This window comes from Cetorhinus maximus, unplaced genomic scaffold (genome assembly GCF_964194155.1).
Source record: "Cetorhinus maximus unplaced genomic scaffold, sCetMax3.hap1.1 HAP1_SCAFFOLD_138, whole genome shotgun sequence".
NCBI lineage: Eukaryota > Metazoa > Chordata > Chondrichthyes > Lamniformes > Cetorhinidae > Cetorhinus > Cetorhinus maximus.
In genome coordinates, this window is record NW_027596135.1 from 512,837 (window position 1) to 527,749 (window position 14,913).

A 14,913-nucleotide genomic window follows, 5' to 3' on the forward strand; every position below is an offset into this window, starting at 1 on the left:
CACAGATCAGCTGTGATCTAGTTGAATGGGGGAATAGATCTGAGGGGCTGAATGACCTCCTATGTTCTCGGTCTTCAACTATGCGCTCAAAACGCATGTGAAGGCAGCAGAATTGACTATAGTCTTCAGCTGCCGTCCACAGATGTGAGCATCTCTGGGCAGTTAATCAGAATCATAGAATTGCTACGTCACAGGGAGCAAGCCATTCGGCTCATCATGTCTGCACTGGCTCTCCGCATGAGCAATTCAACTGGTGCCATCCCATGGCTTCTCCCCGTAACCCTGCACATTCTTCCTTTTCAGATAATGATCCAATTCCCCTTCGGAAAGCCTTGATTGACCCTGCCTCCACCGCATTCTCAGGCAGCACATTCCAGATCCTAACTACTCGCCGCACGAAAAAGTTTCTCCTCGTGTTCCCATTGCTTCTTTAACCAACTGCCTTAATTCTGTGTCCCTTTGGTTCTCAATCCTTCCGCCAATGGGAACAGTTTCTCCCTATCTACTCTGTCCCAGAGCCCCTCGTGATTTTGAACACCTCTATCAAATCTCCTCTCAACTTTCTCTTCCCAAGGAGAACACTCCCAACTTCTCCAATCCATCCACGGAACTCCCTCAGTACCGTCTCCTGCACAAGAGAAGGCACAGGAGATTTATCAGAACGGTTCCCGGGGATGAGGGAACTTCAGTTCATGTGGAGGGACTGGAGAAGCTGGGATTGTTCTCCTTAGAGCAGAGAAGGTTAAAGGGGAGATTGAATCAAAGCATTCAAAATCATGAAAGGTTTCAGTTGAGTAAATAAGGAGAAACTGTTTCCAGTGGCAGGAGGGTCGGTAACCAGAGGTGGACACAGATTGAAGAGAATCGGTAGAAGAACCAGAGGGGGAGATGAGAAGAATTTTTTTGACGCACTGAGTTGTTGTGATCTGGAAGGCGCTGCCTGAAAGGGCGGTGGAAGCAGATTCACGCTCAAAAAGGGGGAATTGGAGAAATACTTGAAGGGGAACAATTTTAGCCCTGGAGATTAGGGGACCAATTGGACGGCTCTTTCAAAGAAAGAGCACAGGCACGATGAGCTGAATGACCTCCTTCTGTGCTGCGCCAGCCTACAATTCTATGTTACTCAAGTTCCTCATCCCTGGAATGAGGAAGTGCTTCCAAAACTCAAAGTGGCAGGGAGAGAGAGACCCTAGAGCAAACATACAGATGGAGGGCAGAATGTTTAACCATACACACACACACACTACTTACAAAGTCTAAAATTAACAATAAAACAGTATCACGTTTGCAGAAGTTGCGGCTAATTTTTTTTTAGAAGGGAACACAGTTTTGAGGAACAAGAGTGTGCGTGTGAGATCAGATTAGGACACAGATTGGTTCAACATCCTGCTGGTTGGTTTCAATCACTCCGATCCACAAGGGTCCCTTCATCTTGTGCCGCTTTTCCATTCAGCGTCGAGTCCTGTGGCTCCTCCACATGTATGGTTTGCTGATCCCTGGACCCCACCTTGTTTGTGACAAAAGATATTTTTAGTGCTGGGTGTCTTCCAAACCGAGCACCCAGCCATCAGCTTCAATATTCTGCCCACCCGTCGTTCCCCCCTGCTGCTTTAAGGGATGCAGTTTCCAAGGGCCACAGGTAGCACACCCTGGCAGCTGTCCTTCTTGCATGTGGTAGATCTCGGTAGGCTAATCGACCTTGGAGATAGCACAGTAGCCAAACCCAAACTGTCCCAAATGGATAGGGCTTACTGCCAAAGAGATTAGGGAACCAGGATGACTGAACCCCTCCTAAGTCCAGGGGTATTGAAGCACAGGGTTAGATACAGCGTAAAGCTCCCTCTACGCCGTCCCCATGAAACACTCCCAGGACAGGTACAGCACGGGGTTAGATACAGAGTAAAGCTCCCTCTACGCCGTCCCCATCAAACACTCCCAGGACAGGTACAGCACGGGGTTAGATACAGAGTAAAGCTCCCTCTACACCGTCCCCATCAAACACTCCCAGGACAGGTACAGCACGGGGTTAGATACAGAGTAAAGCTCCCTCTACACCGTCCCCATCAAACACTCCCAGGACAGGTACAGCACGGGGTTAGATACAGAGTAAAGCTCCCTCTACACCGTCCCCATCAAACACTCCCAGGACAGGTACAGCACGGGGTTAGATACAGAGTAAAGCTCCCTCTACACCGTCCCCATCAAACACTCCCAGGACAGGTACAGCACGGGGTTAGATACAGAGTAAAGCTCCCTCTACGCCGTCCCCATCAAACACTCCCAGGACAGGTACAGCACGGGGTTAGATACAGAGTAAAGCTCCCTCTACGCCGTCCCCATCAAACACTCCCAGGACAGGTACAGCACGGGGTTAGATACAGAGTAAAGCTCCCTCTACACCGTCCCCATCAAACACTCCCAGGACAGGTACAGCATGGGGTTAGATACAGAGTAAAGCTCCCTGTACACTGTCCCCATCAAACACTCCCAGGACTGGTACAGCACCGGGTTAGATACAGAGTAAAGCTCCCTGTACACTGTCCCCATCAAACACTCCCAGGACAGGTACAGCACCGGGTTAGATACAGAGTAAAGCTCCCTCTACACTGTCCCCATCAAACAATCCCAGGACTGGTACAGCACCGGGTTAGATACAGAGTAAAGCTCCCTGTACACTGTCCCCATCAAACACTCCCAGGACAGGTACAGCACCGGGTTAGATACAGAGTAAAGCTCCCTCTACACCGTCCCCATCAAACAATCCCAGGACAGGTACAGCACGGGGTTAGATACAGAGTAAAGCTCCCTGTACACTGTCCCCATCAAACACTCCCAGGACAGGTACAGCACGGGGTTAGATACAGAGTAAAGCTCCCTCAACACTGTACCCATCAAACAATCCCGGGACAGGTACAGCACGGGGTTAGATACAGAGTAAAGCTCCCTGTACACTGTCCCCATCAAACATTCCCAGGGCAGGTACAGCACGGGGTTAGATACAGAGTAAAGCTCCCTCTACGCTGTCCCCAACTAACACTCCCGGGACACGTACAGCACGGGGCTAGATACAGAGTAAAGCTCCGTCTACACCGTCCCCATCAAACACTCCCAGGGCAGGTACAGCACGGGGTTAGATACAGAGTAAAGCTCGCTCAACACTGTCCCCATCAAACACTCCCAGGACAGGTACAGCACGGGGTTAGATACAGAGTAAAGCTCCCTCAACACTGTACCCATCAAACAATCCCGGGACAGGTACAGCACGGGGTTAGATACAGAGTAAAGCTCCCTGTACACTGTCCCCATCAAACACTCCCAGGGCAGGTACAGCACAGGATTAGATACAGAGTAAAGCTCCTTCTAAGCTCTCCCCAACTAACCCTCCCAGGACAGGTACAGCACGGGGCTAGGTACAGAGTAAAGCTCCCTCTACACTGTCCGCATCAAACACTCCCAGGACAGGTACAGCACGGGTTTTGATACAGTTTAAAGCTCCCTCTACACTGTCCCCATCAAACACTCTCAGGACAGGTACAGCACGGGGTTAAATACAGAGTAAAGCTCCCTTTATACTGTCCCCATCAAACACTCCCAGGACAGGTACAGCACGGGGTTAGATACAGTTTAAAGCTCCCTCTACACCGTCCCCATCAAACACTCCCAGGACAGGTACAGCACGGGGTTAGATACAGAGTAAAGCTCACTCTACACCGTCCCCATCAAACACTCCCAGGACAGGTACAGCACAGGGTTAGATACAGAGTAAAGCTCCCTCTACACCGTCCCCATCAAACACTCCCAGGACAGGTACAGCACGGGGTTAGATACAGAGTAAAGCTCCCTCTACACCGTCCCCATCAAACACTCCCAGGACAGGTACAGCACGGGGTTAGATACAGAGTAAAGCTCCGTCTACACCGTCCCCATCAAACACTCCCAGGGCAGGTACAGCACGGGGTTAGGTACAGAGAAATGCTCCCTCTACACCGTCCCCATCAAATCTTCAACTGAGAACAGAGTTCTTTAATGCCCTCATTGGAGTTTTACCCTACCCCATGCAGTTGCTGTGAGATTCGAGCAATCAATACAAACTACCTCAAACTCATTCCACCGCGAACAGCTTAATTTCTCCTGTGCTGATTGTTGCCGGTGCTGAGCATAGTTCATTAACAAAGAGAAGGAGTTTGGAGAGAAACCCATTCCTCAGCAATGGTTATTGGCTGGAAGGTCAGAGATATCCCCCCCCAGAGACAATTAAATCGATTTACCTCATTTCCCCGCTCGTAGAAAATCAGGCAGAGGCCAGTCATCATCCCCAAGGCACCAATCACAAAGCCGACTGCGCAGATTGCAATCTGTACTGGATTTTTATGATTGTCTGACGTTGTTGCCTCTGTAAATCAAAGGGTATTAGTTAGTTTAATTCTGTATGTGTATGTAATATGTGTACGTTTGTATGAGTCTTGTGTGTTTGCATGTGTGTTTGTGCGCACGCGTGACTGTGTTTGTGACTGAGCAGATTTGTGACTGTGTGTGTGTGTCTGTGTGACTGTGATTGTGTGTTTGTGACTGTGTATGCATGACTGTGTGACTGCGTGTGTGTGTGACTGTTTGTGACTGAGCATGTTTGTGACTGTGTGCATGCGTGACTGTGTTTGTGACTGAGCATGTTTGTGACTGTGTGTATGTGTGTTTGTGCGTGACTGTGTTTGTGACTAAGCGTGTTTGTGACTGTGTGTGTGTGCGTGACTTTGTTTGTGACTGAGCGTGTTTGTGACTGTGTGTGTGACTAAGTGTGTTTGTGACTGTGTGTGCGCGCGTGCACGACTGTGTTTGTGACTGTGTGTGTGCGTGTGTGACTTTGTTTGTGACTGAGCGTGTTTGTGACTGTGTGTGTGCATGCGTGCGCGACTGTGTTTGTGACTGAGCGTGTTTGTGGCTGTATGTGTGTGTTTGTTTGTGACTGTGTTTGTGACTAAGCGTGTTTGTGACTGTGTGTGTGTGCGTGCGTGACTTTGTTTGTGACTAAGCGTGTTTGTGACTGTGTGTGTGTGCATGCGTGCACGACTGTGTTTGTGACTGAGCGTGTTTGTGGCTGTGTGTGTGTGTTTGTTTGACTGTGCTTGTAACTAAGCGTGTTTGTGACTGTGTGTGTGTTTGTTTGTGACTGTGTTTGTGACTGAGCGTGTCTGTGATTGTGTGTGTGTGCGTGCATGCGCGACCGTGTTTGTGACTAAGCGTGTTTGTGACTGTGTGTGTGTGTGTGTGTGTGTGCGTGACTGAGACTGAGCGTGTTTGTGACTGTGTGTGTGACTAAGCGTGTTTGTGACTGTGTGTGTGTGTGCGTGCGCGACTGTGTTTGTGACTGTGTGTGTTTGTTTGTGACTGTGTTTGTGACTAAGCATGTTTGTGACTGAGTGCATGCTTGTGCGACTGTGTTTGTGACTGAGCGTGTTTGTGACTGTGTGTGTGTGTGTGCGTGCGCGACTGTGTTTGTGACTGAGCGTGTTTGTGATTGTGTCTGTGTGCGTGCGTGACTTTGTGACTGAGCGTGTTTGTGACTGTGTCTGTGTGCGTGCCTGCTCAACTGTGTTTGTGACTAAGCGTGTTTGTGACTGTGTGTGTGCGTGCGTGACTTTGTGACTGAGCGTGTTTGTGACTGTGTGTGTGCGTGCGCGACTGTGTTTGTGACTGAGCGTGTTTGTGTTTGTGTGCATGCGTGATTTTGTTTGTGACTGAGCGTGTTTGTGACTGTGTCTGTGTGCGTGCGTGCGCAACTGTGTTTGTGACTAAGCGTGTTTGTGACTGTGTGTGTGCGACTGTGTGTGTTTATGATTGTGTGTATCTGTGACTGTGTATGTCTTTGACTGTGTGTGTTTGTGACTGTGTGAGTTTGTGACTGTGTGTGTGTCTGTGACTATGTGTGTGTTTGTGACTGTGTGTGTGGTGTGTGTGTGTGTGTGGTGTGTGTGTGTCAGTCTCTGACCATGTCTACCTTCACCTCTGCTGTTGTGAATGGGTCTGAAACCCCTGTAAGCCCTGTGTGTATCTGTCTTTCAGTGTGTTTTTACCGGCTGTCAAATTCTGCCTGTGTATCTTTCCATCAGTTTGTGTCTATCTGTCTCAGTCTGCATCTGTCTGCCTCGCAGTCTATGTCTGTCCATTCATCTCTGCCTGTCTGCCTCGCAGTCTATGTCTGTCCATTCATCTCTGCCTGTCTGTCAGTCTGCAAATGCCTGTCTGTCAGTTTGTGCCTTTTCTGTCAGTTAATGTGTCGCACTGTTAATGATGGACTGTAACCCAATGTTAATGATCAGTGTACCCCAGTGTTAATGATCAGTGTACCCCAGTGTTAATGATCAGTGTATCCCAGTGTTAATGATCAGTGTACCCCAGTGTTAATGATCAGTGTACCCCAGTTTTAATGATGGACTGTACCCCAGTAGGCTCGGAACTGCTCCTTGGTGTCTAGCTCCACCACACACGAGTACTTGTCCCCGACACCAGGCTCAATTTGCACATATTTCAAGATTTGAAACATCCAGCTGTTGTCGAAGGTGAACTGCGAGGACCTCACTTGCCCAGATAGGGGCTGATCGTTCTTCAGGAAGGACACATGGGCCACTGGTGGAAACAGATGACTCACAAAACAATTCAGGGTGTTCTTCCCCTCTAAGGTGAAGGGTTCACCCGGATAAAGCAACACTGTGGGGTTGTCTGGAAGGCACAAGGTTAAAAACTTGAAAGGGGGTGTTAGCAGCAGAGCTCACATCTTCGAAATTAAACAGATCGCCCCCCGCCACGGTCCCCCCAAATAGACAGAACAGGAAGACTTTGACCATTCAGCAAGATCATGTCTGATCTGTGACCTATCTCCACCTACCTGCCTTCGCCCAGTATCCCTTAAAACCTTTGGTTAGCAAAAATCTCTCAATCTCACAGATTTAAAATTAACAATTGACCCGGCATCAATGGCCATTTGGGGAAGAGAGTTTCAAACTCTGACCACCCTTTGTGTGTAGGAGTCTTTCCTCACTTCACTCCTGAAGGGTCTACCTCTCATTTTCAGACTCTGCCCCCTTGTCCCAGACTCCCCCCCTGACCAGCGGGAAATGGGCCCTCTCTATCAGTTCCCCTGAATATCTCGAAAACTTTGTTCAGATCACCCCCTTAACCTTCTCAATTCCCGGGAATACGACCATAGTTTCTGATACCTCTCCTCAGAATTTAACCCTTGGAGTCCAGGGATAATTCTGGTCAATCAACACAGAACCCTCTCCAAGGTCAGCATATCTTTCCGAAGGTGTGATGCCCAGAACTGCTCACAGTGACTCCAGGTGTGGCCTAAAATGGAGTTAGGTTGCAGATCAGCCACGATTGGATTGAATGGTGATGCAGGCTCAAGGGGCTGAATGGCCTCCCCTGTTCCTTGACTCGTGTCTCGAGCCTAGTGCCTCACCGTCTTGGAGCTCCCGGGATGTTCCAATAAGTAAGGAAGGAGGATTGAGAACTGAGCATGAAGCAGGCGATGGGGCGGATCGCCCTGGATGGGATATCTCAAACTGAGACAAATACGGGCCGAAGGACCTGTTTCTGTGCTGTATAACTCTATGAGGGGGAACATGAGGTAATCGAGAAAGGAATCATAGAATGAAAGACTGGTCACCTGACAGTACAGCATTTGAGGATTGCTGAGAAAAGAGACATGCTGTCAAAGCTTTTTCTCTTGGACTCACCAGGACAGAAGCAAGAATGCCAAATTTCTGTGGGAGCAACAATTTACACTGCATGAGAATAGGGTGCTGATTGGCTGGAAAGTCAACTCTTATTGGTCAAGGTGTTGCCATGGAGAATGCACCAGGGAGCTTTTGTCCCTCACACTTTTATTTAATTCGAAAAAGGTGCCATGGCTGGACATGTTCCTTCTGTCTGCAGAGGGCAGGTCCCTGTGTATGAATATTTGTAGCTTCTAGCATGTGTAAGTGCGAACCCCACTGATAATTTAAAAATGGTCATTGGTGTAATTCTTAGTGTCATTCTTTGTTCTCTCTCCCCTTTGAAATTTGGCATTCTTCCATCTATCCTGATGATTGTGAGACAAAAAGTTTCAACATCATGTCTCTCACCAATGCTCATCTTCTGTACCACCAAGTGACTATTCGAATTACCGTTTTGTTTCTCCGGGATGCGGTTAGCCATTTCGCTGAGAACTATTTCATTCATTGTCAGATAGCTCTGGTATTTCTGGATGAGATTGTTTGACTCAGCGTGGAACGCGTTCAGCGCCTCGATAAGGAACACAAAGTTGTTGTCGGTTCTGTTATAGTAGGCGAAGGTCATGTCATCGGTGGTTGAGGTGACGAAGGAGGTCCAGCCGTCAGAGACACTGAAAACCATAACCCGCACTCTTTGCTCTGCTAGAAGTGAAAAATAATTGGGATCAGCTTCAGGGGATGGTAACTTACTGTGGATGTGACTGGGCTCATAATCCAGAGCCATGGTTTTATGGTTCCCCCCACTTGCGAACCTGGTGGCACTGCTGGTGATATGCAGCACGTGGCCTGTCTGCCACGTACCCACCCACTCCGAGCTGTCTCTTATCTTATGGAGGGGTGGGGGCAGTGGAGGTGTGGGGCCCCCTGGACCTGTTGAGGCTCTTTACCTGGCCACTCCATGGGCATCATCCAAGACAAAGCAGCCCTGCTTGTTCGACACCCCATCCACCACCTTCAACATTCACTCCCTCCAACACACAGTGGCAGCAGTTTGTGTACCATTGACAAGATGAACTGCAGCAACTCACCAAGGCTCCTTTGACAGTATTGCCCAAACACGCGACCACTACCACTTAGAAGGACAAGGGCAGCAGACACATGGGAACAACACCGCCTGTGAGCTCCCTTCTGAGCCACTCACCATCCTGACTTGGAAATACATCAGCCGTTCCTTCACTGTCGCTGGGTCAAAATCCTGGAACTCCCTCCCTAGCAATGCTGTGGGTGTACCTACAGCACAGGGATTGCAGCAGTTCAAGAAGGCGGCTTACCACCACCTTCTCAAGGTCAATAGGGGGTGGGCAATAGTTGCTGGTCTAGCCAGCGATGCCCACATCCCATGAAAGAATAAAAAAACACCGGCCTTCATAACCTCCTCTTCAAGGACTGGCTGTAGCCTTAGCAGTGAGCACCGCTCAAACGTGGCGCTGCCGGGACTATAGTTCTGTCAGCCAATCAGGTTGGCTAGCAGCTCTCTTACGATGGCTCTCCCTCCCCAGGTTTGGGGTGGGGGGGGGCAATGGCCCCAACCTTAGACAATGAAAGCCTCATGGAGTGTTTAACGGCTGCCAGGACCAGCGAGGTAGTGTCCCCGTTGACTCTGTGGGTGATGGTGCGAGACCCATTCAAAAAATCCTGCCCATGAATTCAAATCCCACCATCGCAACTGGGGAAATGTAAATTAAATTCATTAATAAACTCAGAATTTAAAAAGCTGATATAATCATGAGATTACCAGATTGGTATAAAAACCCCATCTGGTTCACTAATGTCCCTTCAGGGAAGGAAATCTGCCGTCCTTACCTGGTCTGGCCTACATGTGATTCCAGGCCCACAGCAATGTGGTTGACTCTTAACTGGCCCCTCTGAAGTGGCCCTAGTGAGACACTCAGTTCAAGAAGCAATTTGGGGTGGGCAGCAAATGCTGGCTTCACCAGAAACACTTACATCCCAAGAAGGAATAGAAAATAAACACACAAGCATAAGTAAGGGACTCTGAAAACACCAGGAATGGTCCAGAGCCAAGGCAGCGACGGTGACGAGGGAAACAGGGTTAACATTCAAGCTCAAAGACCTTACATTGGAGCTGGGGAAAGAGAGGTGACAGGTTTCAAACAAATATGGAGGGGTGGGGAGGGATAGGAAGAACAAAAGTGAAGGTCTGGGATAGGGTAGAGGGGGCGGGAGAGATTAAATGACAAATGGGATGAGGGCGCAAGGGCAAAAAAGATGGTAATGAGACGAAATAGAAACGGATGATAGGTCTAGAGGAGGTGTAAACGGGAAACATAGAATCATCACCAACAGCTGCTGCCCAAGGAATGGGAATAGAGATTATGATTTAAAATTGTTGAACTCAATGTTGAGTCCAGAAGGCTGTAAAGCAACTAATCAAAAGATGAGGTGTTACTCCTTGAGCTTCATTGGAATGGCGCCGCAGGCCGAGGGCAGGGAGGTCAGAGTCAGAACGGCGCTGCAAACCGAGGGCAGGGAGGCCAGAGTCAGAACGGTGCCGCAGACCGAGGACAGGGAGGTCAGAGTCAGAACGATGCTGCAGACCGAGGGCAGGGAGGTCAGATTCAGAACCGTGCCGCAGACCAAGCTCAGGGAGGTCAGAGTCAGAACAGCGCCACAGACCAAGGGCAGGGAGGTCAGAGTCAGAGTGAGGTGGAAAATTAAAGAGACAGGCGACCAGAATCTCAGGGTGACGCTCGTGGACTGAACATAAGGGTGGAGATTGGAAGCAAAGTTGATTGAAATGTTCTGGTTCAGGGCCCGCATAGGAAGCGGCTGTCATCAATGTACTGGAAGAAGAAGTGATGGGGCGGTGGCTGAGTGCGACTGGAACAGAAAAAAAAGGGAAGGGGATTGGCTGGTTTCCCTGCTGCTGTGAATGCTAGGTAAAGGACACCCCCATTATCCTGAAAATAATGCAGAATAAAGGAAGACAGCTGGTGCAGGTCCGTTGGGTTACCATCATTTACAAGGAATGTTGCACCAAGGAATTCAATTGTGATGATTTATTTGCACACTGGCAAGCCCAAGCAGAGTGAAATATGTGCTTTGGATATTAAGCGAAATATTGTGTTCCCTCAGCTATTGTAGTTAATAAAGTAAATAGCATAGGTGCAATCGGTCATATTCAGACATTCATGCTTTAGCTTATGAATCAAAGATGGTTTGGAATATCTTATGATAAAATATAACGATTCCACTTTGAAAATCATGAGGGGCCTGGGACAGAGTAGATAGGGAGAAACTTGGTGGAAGGATCGAGAACCAGAGGAGACAGATTTAAGGCGATTGGCAAAAGAAAGTTTGGTTGTGTGGGCGGAGAAGTGGCAAATGGAATTTAATCCAGAGAAGTGTGAGGTAATGCATTTGTGGAGGGCAAAAGAAAAAGGGACTACTCAATAAATGGGAGCTATTGAAAGGGGTTGAGGAAGTGAGAGGCCTTGGAGTGCATGTCTGCAGGTCCCTGAAGGTAGCAGGACAGGTGGACAAGGTGATCAAGAAAGCATATGGAATGCTTTCCTTTATTGGATGAAGTATTGAATACAAAAGCAGGAATGAAATGATGGAACTGTATAAAATGCTGGTTAGGCCACAGCTGGAATTTTGTGTACAAGAAGGACATAATTGCTTTGGAGAGAGCACAGAGGAAATTTACAAGAATGTTGCCAGAGCTGGAAAATTGCAGCTATGGGGAAAGATTGGATAGGCTGGGGTTGTTTTCCTTAGAACAGAGGAGGCTGAGGGGTGACCTAATTGAGGTGTACAAAATTATGAGAAGCCTAGACAGGACAGACAGGAAAGACCCGTTTCCCCCTAGCTGAGGGGTCAATTACCAGGGGCACAGATTTCAGGTGATTGGTAGAAGGATTAGAGAGGACATGGGGAAAAACTTCTTCACCCAGAGGGTGGTGGGCATCTGGAATTCACTGCCTGAAATTAGTGGTTGAGGCTGAAACACTCAACACATTTAGAAGGTACCTGGATCTGCACCTGAGGTGCTGTAACCTGCAAGGTTATGGACCAGGCACTGGAAAGTGGGATTAAAAAAGAGGTTAACTTCTTTTCTCTTTATGGCCGGTGCAGACACGATGGGCTGAATGGCCTCTTTCTGCACTGTAACTTTTCTATGGTTCTAAGCAATGGAGTCATGAGGAGAAACTTTTTCACGCAGTGAGTGGTTAGGATCTGGAATGTACTGCCTGAGAGTGTGATGGAGGCAGGATCAATCGATGCTTTCAAAAGGGGAATTGGATCGTTATCTGAAAAGGAAGAATGTACAGGGTTACGGGGAAAAGGTTGGGAGTGGGACTGGGTGAGATGCTCTTGCAGAGGGCACGATGGGCTGAATGCCTCCTTCTGTGCCACAGCCATTCTCTGACTGTTCCATCTGATTCCTACCCTTGACTAGAATTCCTCTCTTTCTCTCTCTCTCTCCCTCTTTCTCTCTGTTTTCAAATAATCATTTGCAAGAATGGTTAAGATGCATGCAGCATGACATCTGGTGTGTGATATTTGGAGAGTGACGGCCACTATCACCTAAAAACGGACTAAGTGTCAGTTATGATCCCAGCTGATGTTACTACTGGACAATTCAGATCCCAAGTTGGAACTCAGCTGGATAGAACCTAATTTTTATTTTTTGTTTAGAAACGTGGAGGGCAGCAACTGAACAGTCACAGGAGTCAGCTGATGAATTTTTTAACAAAACAATAAAACATTTATTAAACAAGAAAAGATGAACTATATTACAATACTCCCTCACCCACAACTACACCTTCATAGATATATATAGGTTCATAAGGGTAACACAAGTTAAAAAGCTATCCTATACTCTAAGCTTCACTGTAAGTACATAGTCCATGTAAACCAATAATCGACCTGTGGTCAGACACACCACACTCTGTAACCAAGTGACAGATGCCACCCCAAATAGATACAAAGGATCTCTCATCAGCTCCCCCCCAGACACTTGCCACACCGTGAGCCAACTGGGCTCACTGAACTCCATCTTTTATACGAAGGTTTCCAACCTCCACTTCTGAAGAATTTGCTTTGGAATCTTCTCCCAAACGATGCTTTCTCTCTGACGCCTTCCACATGGGTCCACCTCCAGGCTTTTGATCTCTCCTTCTGATGTTCCTCTCCTCTGGATCACCAGGTGCATTCAAACTTTGCCTTCCACGCACTCTCTCTCCAATACTCAGCTGTGCCAATGGAACACCACTGCTTCACATGCCCATAGTAAAGAGTTATAGACCCTCGGCTGTTTCCTTGGATCTTTCGGCTTCCAACAAGCCTATTTTGCTTTAAGTCTGCTCTCTGCAGCTTTCTCTCTTTAATTTGGAGCATTGTCCCCTACTCCTTACTTTAACTTCACCAAACAGGACCTTGTTCAAATTCTTGTTCTTCTCCCTTGACTTCACTGTCCTCCTGGGACTTTTCTCCTGTCCCACTCCCTGGTTTGGGAACTTCTCATTCTTTGGAACCTACTTCCTGCAGTTCCCTCTCTTGTGTCCAGCTTCTCCGGGCACCTGCTTCCAAGTGAACTAAAACTGCTATTCTGTCTTTGTGGACCCCCCTGTTGCTAGGCAACAGCATAATTTTTTCCTACTTCAAGAGTCACAAAATCTCAGTAGAATGCAGGTATACAAACAAAGCCCTCAAAGTTGCAGGCATCAATTTAAAGTGAAATTAAAACTCAGGTTCCTTTAAAAAACAAATACAGAAATAGAAATTAAACTTAAACTTAAAGCTATAGCTTATTCCTAACACCTACAAATACAAATTAAGCTATCTCCAGTTCCCAAGACCTACGCTGGTGTTTCTCCCACCTGAGCTGAGAATTCACAAGGACCTGTCAGTCTCCACTCAACACAGCCATTAACCCCAGGATGTGCCAGTTGAGATGGCTTTACCCTGTATCTAACCCTGTGCTGTACCTGTCCTGGGAGTGTTTGATGGGGACAGTGTAGAGGGAGCTTTACTCTGTATCTAACCCCGTGCTGTACCTGTCCTGGGAGTGTTTGATGGGGACGGTGTAGAGGGAGCTTTACTCTGTATCTAACCCCGTGCTGTACCTGTCCTGGGAGTGTTTGATGGGGTCGGTGTAGAGGGAGCTTTACTCTGTATCTAACTTCATGCTGTATGTGCCCTGGGAATGTTCAATGTTACAGAAGTGTGTAAATATTTCACATTCTTCCTCTGACATCGCCCCAACCTAACATTGGTTTAAAAAGAGTTAAAGAATCGATTAAAATCATCACCTTACCACATTCTATCGCGGAGCCCAGCAGCCATGCTAAGAGCAATGCGCAGAGAAAACCAGCTTTATTGTTTTGTCTTGGACAGTCCATGTGTTCCAGCAACTTATCTCCCTCTACCTCTCTGTCTCTCTCTCAACAAATCATTCCTTCCTCAGATGCAACTACTACTGGCAAAAGCCACAAAACAGCTCAGTGACGTTAAGAGTGTGCAAGGGGACGCCTTCTGCTGCTCCTGCATTTACTCAGGAGGTTCCCAGCATCTCTGTTTATGGCTGGGTAAATAAATTGTCAGAGAGCAAGCCCGTGTGTCAGCTCAGCTGCCTGTGCTGACCTCTGCAAAATCGTTCCCGTTCTTCTCAAAACAGGAAGTTAACCGCAAAGCAGCTCACAGTTCTGATGAAGTTGGGTAATATTTTATTTTTAATTTTAACTCCCCCCTCCCACCGTCTCAGGCAGGGGACTTCTCACTCACACCTCTTTTATTTCAGATCCACTTCCTTACAGGAATCGCAGTGCGTTTGTGACGGATCAGATGACTCCGTTTATGCCATGGATGAGAAAGATGCGAGGCGGGAGGGGGGTTAGGGCTGAGTGTCAGGATTTGAAACGTTGGTTTAAGCGGGGGGGTGGGAGAGTCAGGAGCCTTCCTCAAGTGACACTTTCACCTTATCCCCTTGCCGCCCCCCCCCCACTCCCACCTCAGGACGTCCCAACTCATTTCACAGCCCATGGACGATTTCTGGACTGCAGTCACCGCCTCAGCCTGTTTGTGCACAGCAAGATCCCACAGGCAGCTGCGCGAGGCCAAGAGACAGATCCCTCCCCCCAGTCGTAATAGGCTCGAGAGGGGCTGGATGGCC

At 48.2% G+C, this 14,913-nt stretch overlaps 1 protein-coding gene across 2 annotated transcripts; it reads right to left on the reverse strand.

The window, feature by feature from the left end:
• Positions 1–1,280: 1,280 nt before the first annotated feature.
• LOC144672881 (H-2 class II histocompatibility antigen, A-U alpha chain-like) lies at positions 1,281–14,391 on the reverse strand. 2 transcript variants are annotated; one of them, XM_078534882.1, is made up of 5 exons: positions 14,059–14,391; positions 8,169–8,417; positions 6,439–6,717; positions 4,269–4,393; positions 1,281–1,507 (listed from the first exon to the last, which is right to left on the reverse strand). In XM_078534882.1, exons 1-5 carry the CDS (start codon positions 14,141–14,143, stop codon positions 1,400–1,402), a joined length of 846 nt encoding a protein of 281 aa, XP_078391008.1. In that variant the 5' UTR covers positions 14,144–14,391; the 3' UTR covers positions 1,281–1,399. The 2 variants fall into 2 exon arrangements, with proteins under 2 accessions (XP_078391008.1, XP_078391009.1); XM_078534883.1 differs by having other exon boundaries at positions 8,169–8,414; positions 14,059–14,385.
• Positions 14,392–14,913: the final 522 nt, after the last annotated feature.

Bases quoted from the DNA above. Each gene is read 5' to 3' on its own strand.
- LOC144672881 (XM_078534882.1), bottom strand. From the start codon at position 14,143: ATGGACTGTCCAAGACAAAACAATAAAGCTGGTTTTCTCTGCGCATTG. The intron at 8,418-14,058 runs GTAAGGTGATGA...TTTCACTTCTAG, and splicing joins GGGCTCCGCGATAGAATGTG to CAGAGCAAAGAGTGCGGGTT. The intron at 4,394-6,438 runs GTACAGTCCATC...TTTGATTTACAG, and splicing joins GCAGTTCCGAGCCTACTGGG to AGGCAACAACGTCAGACAAT.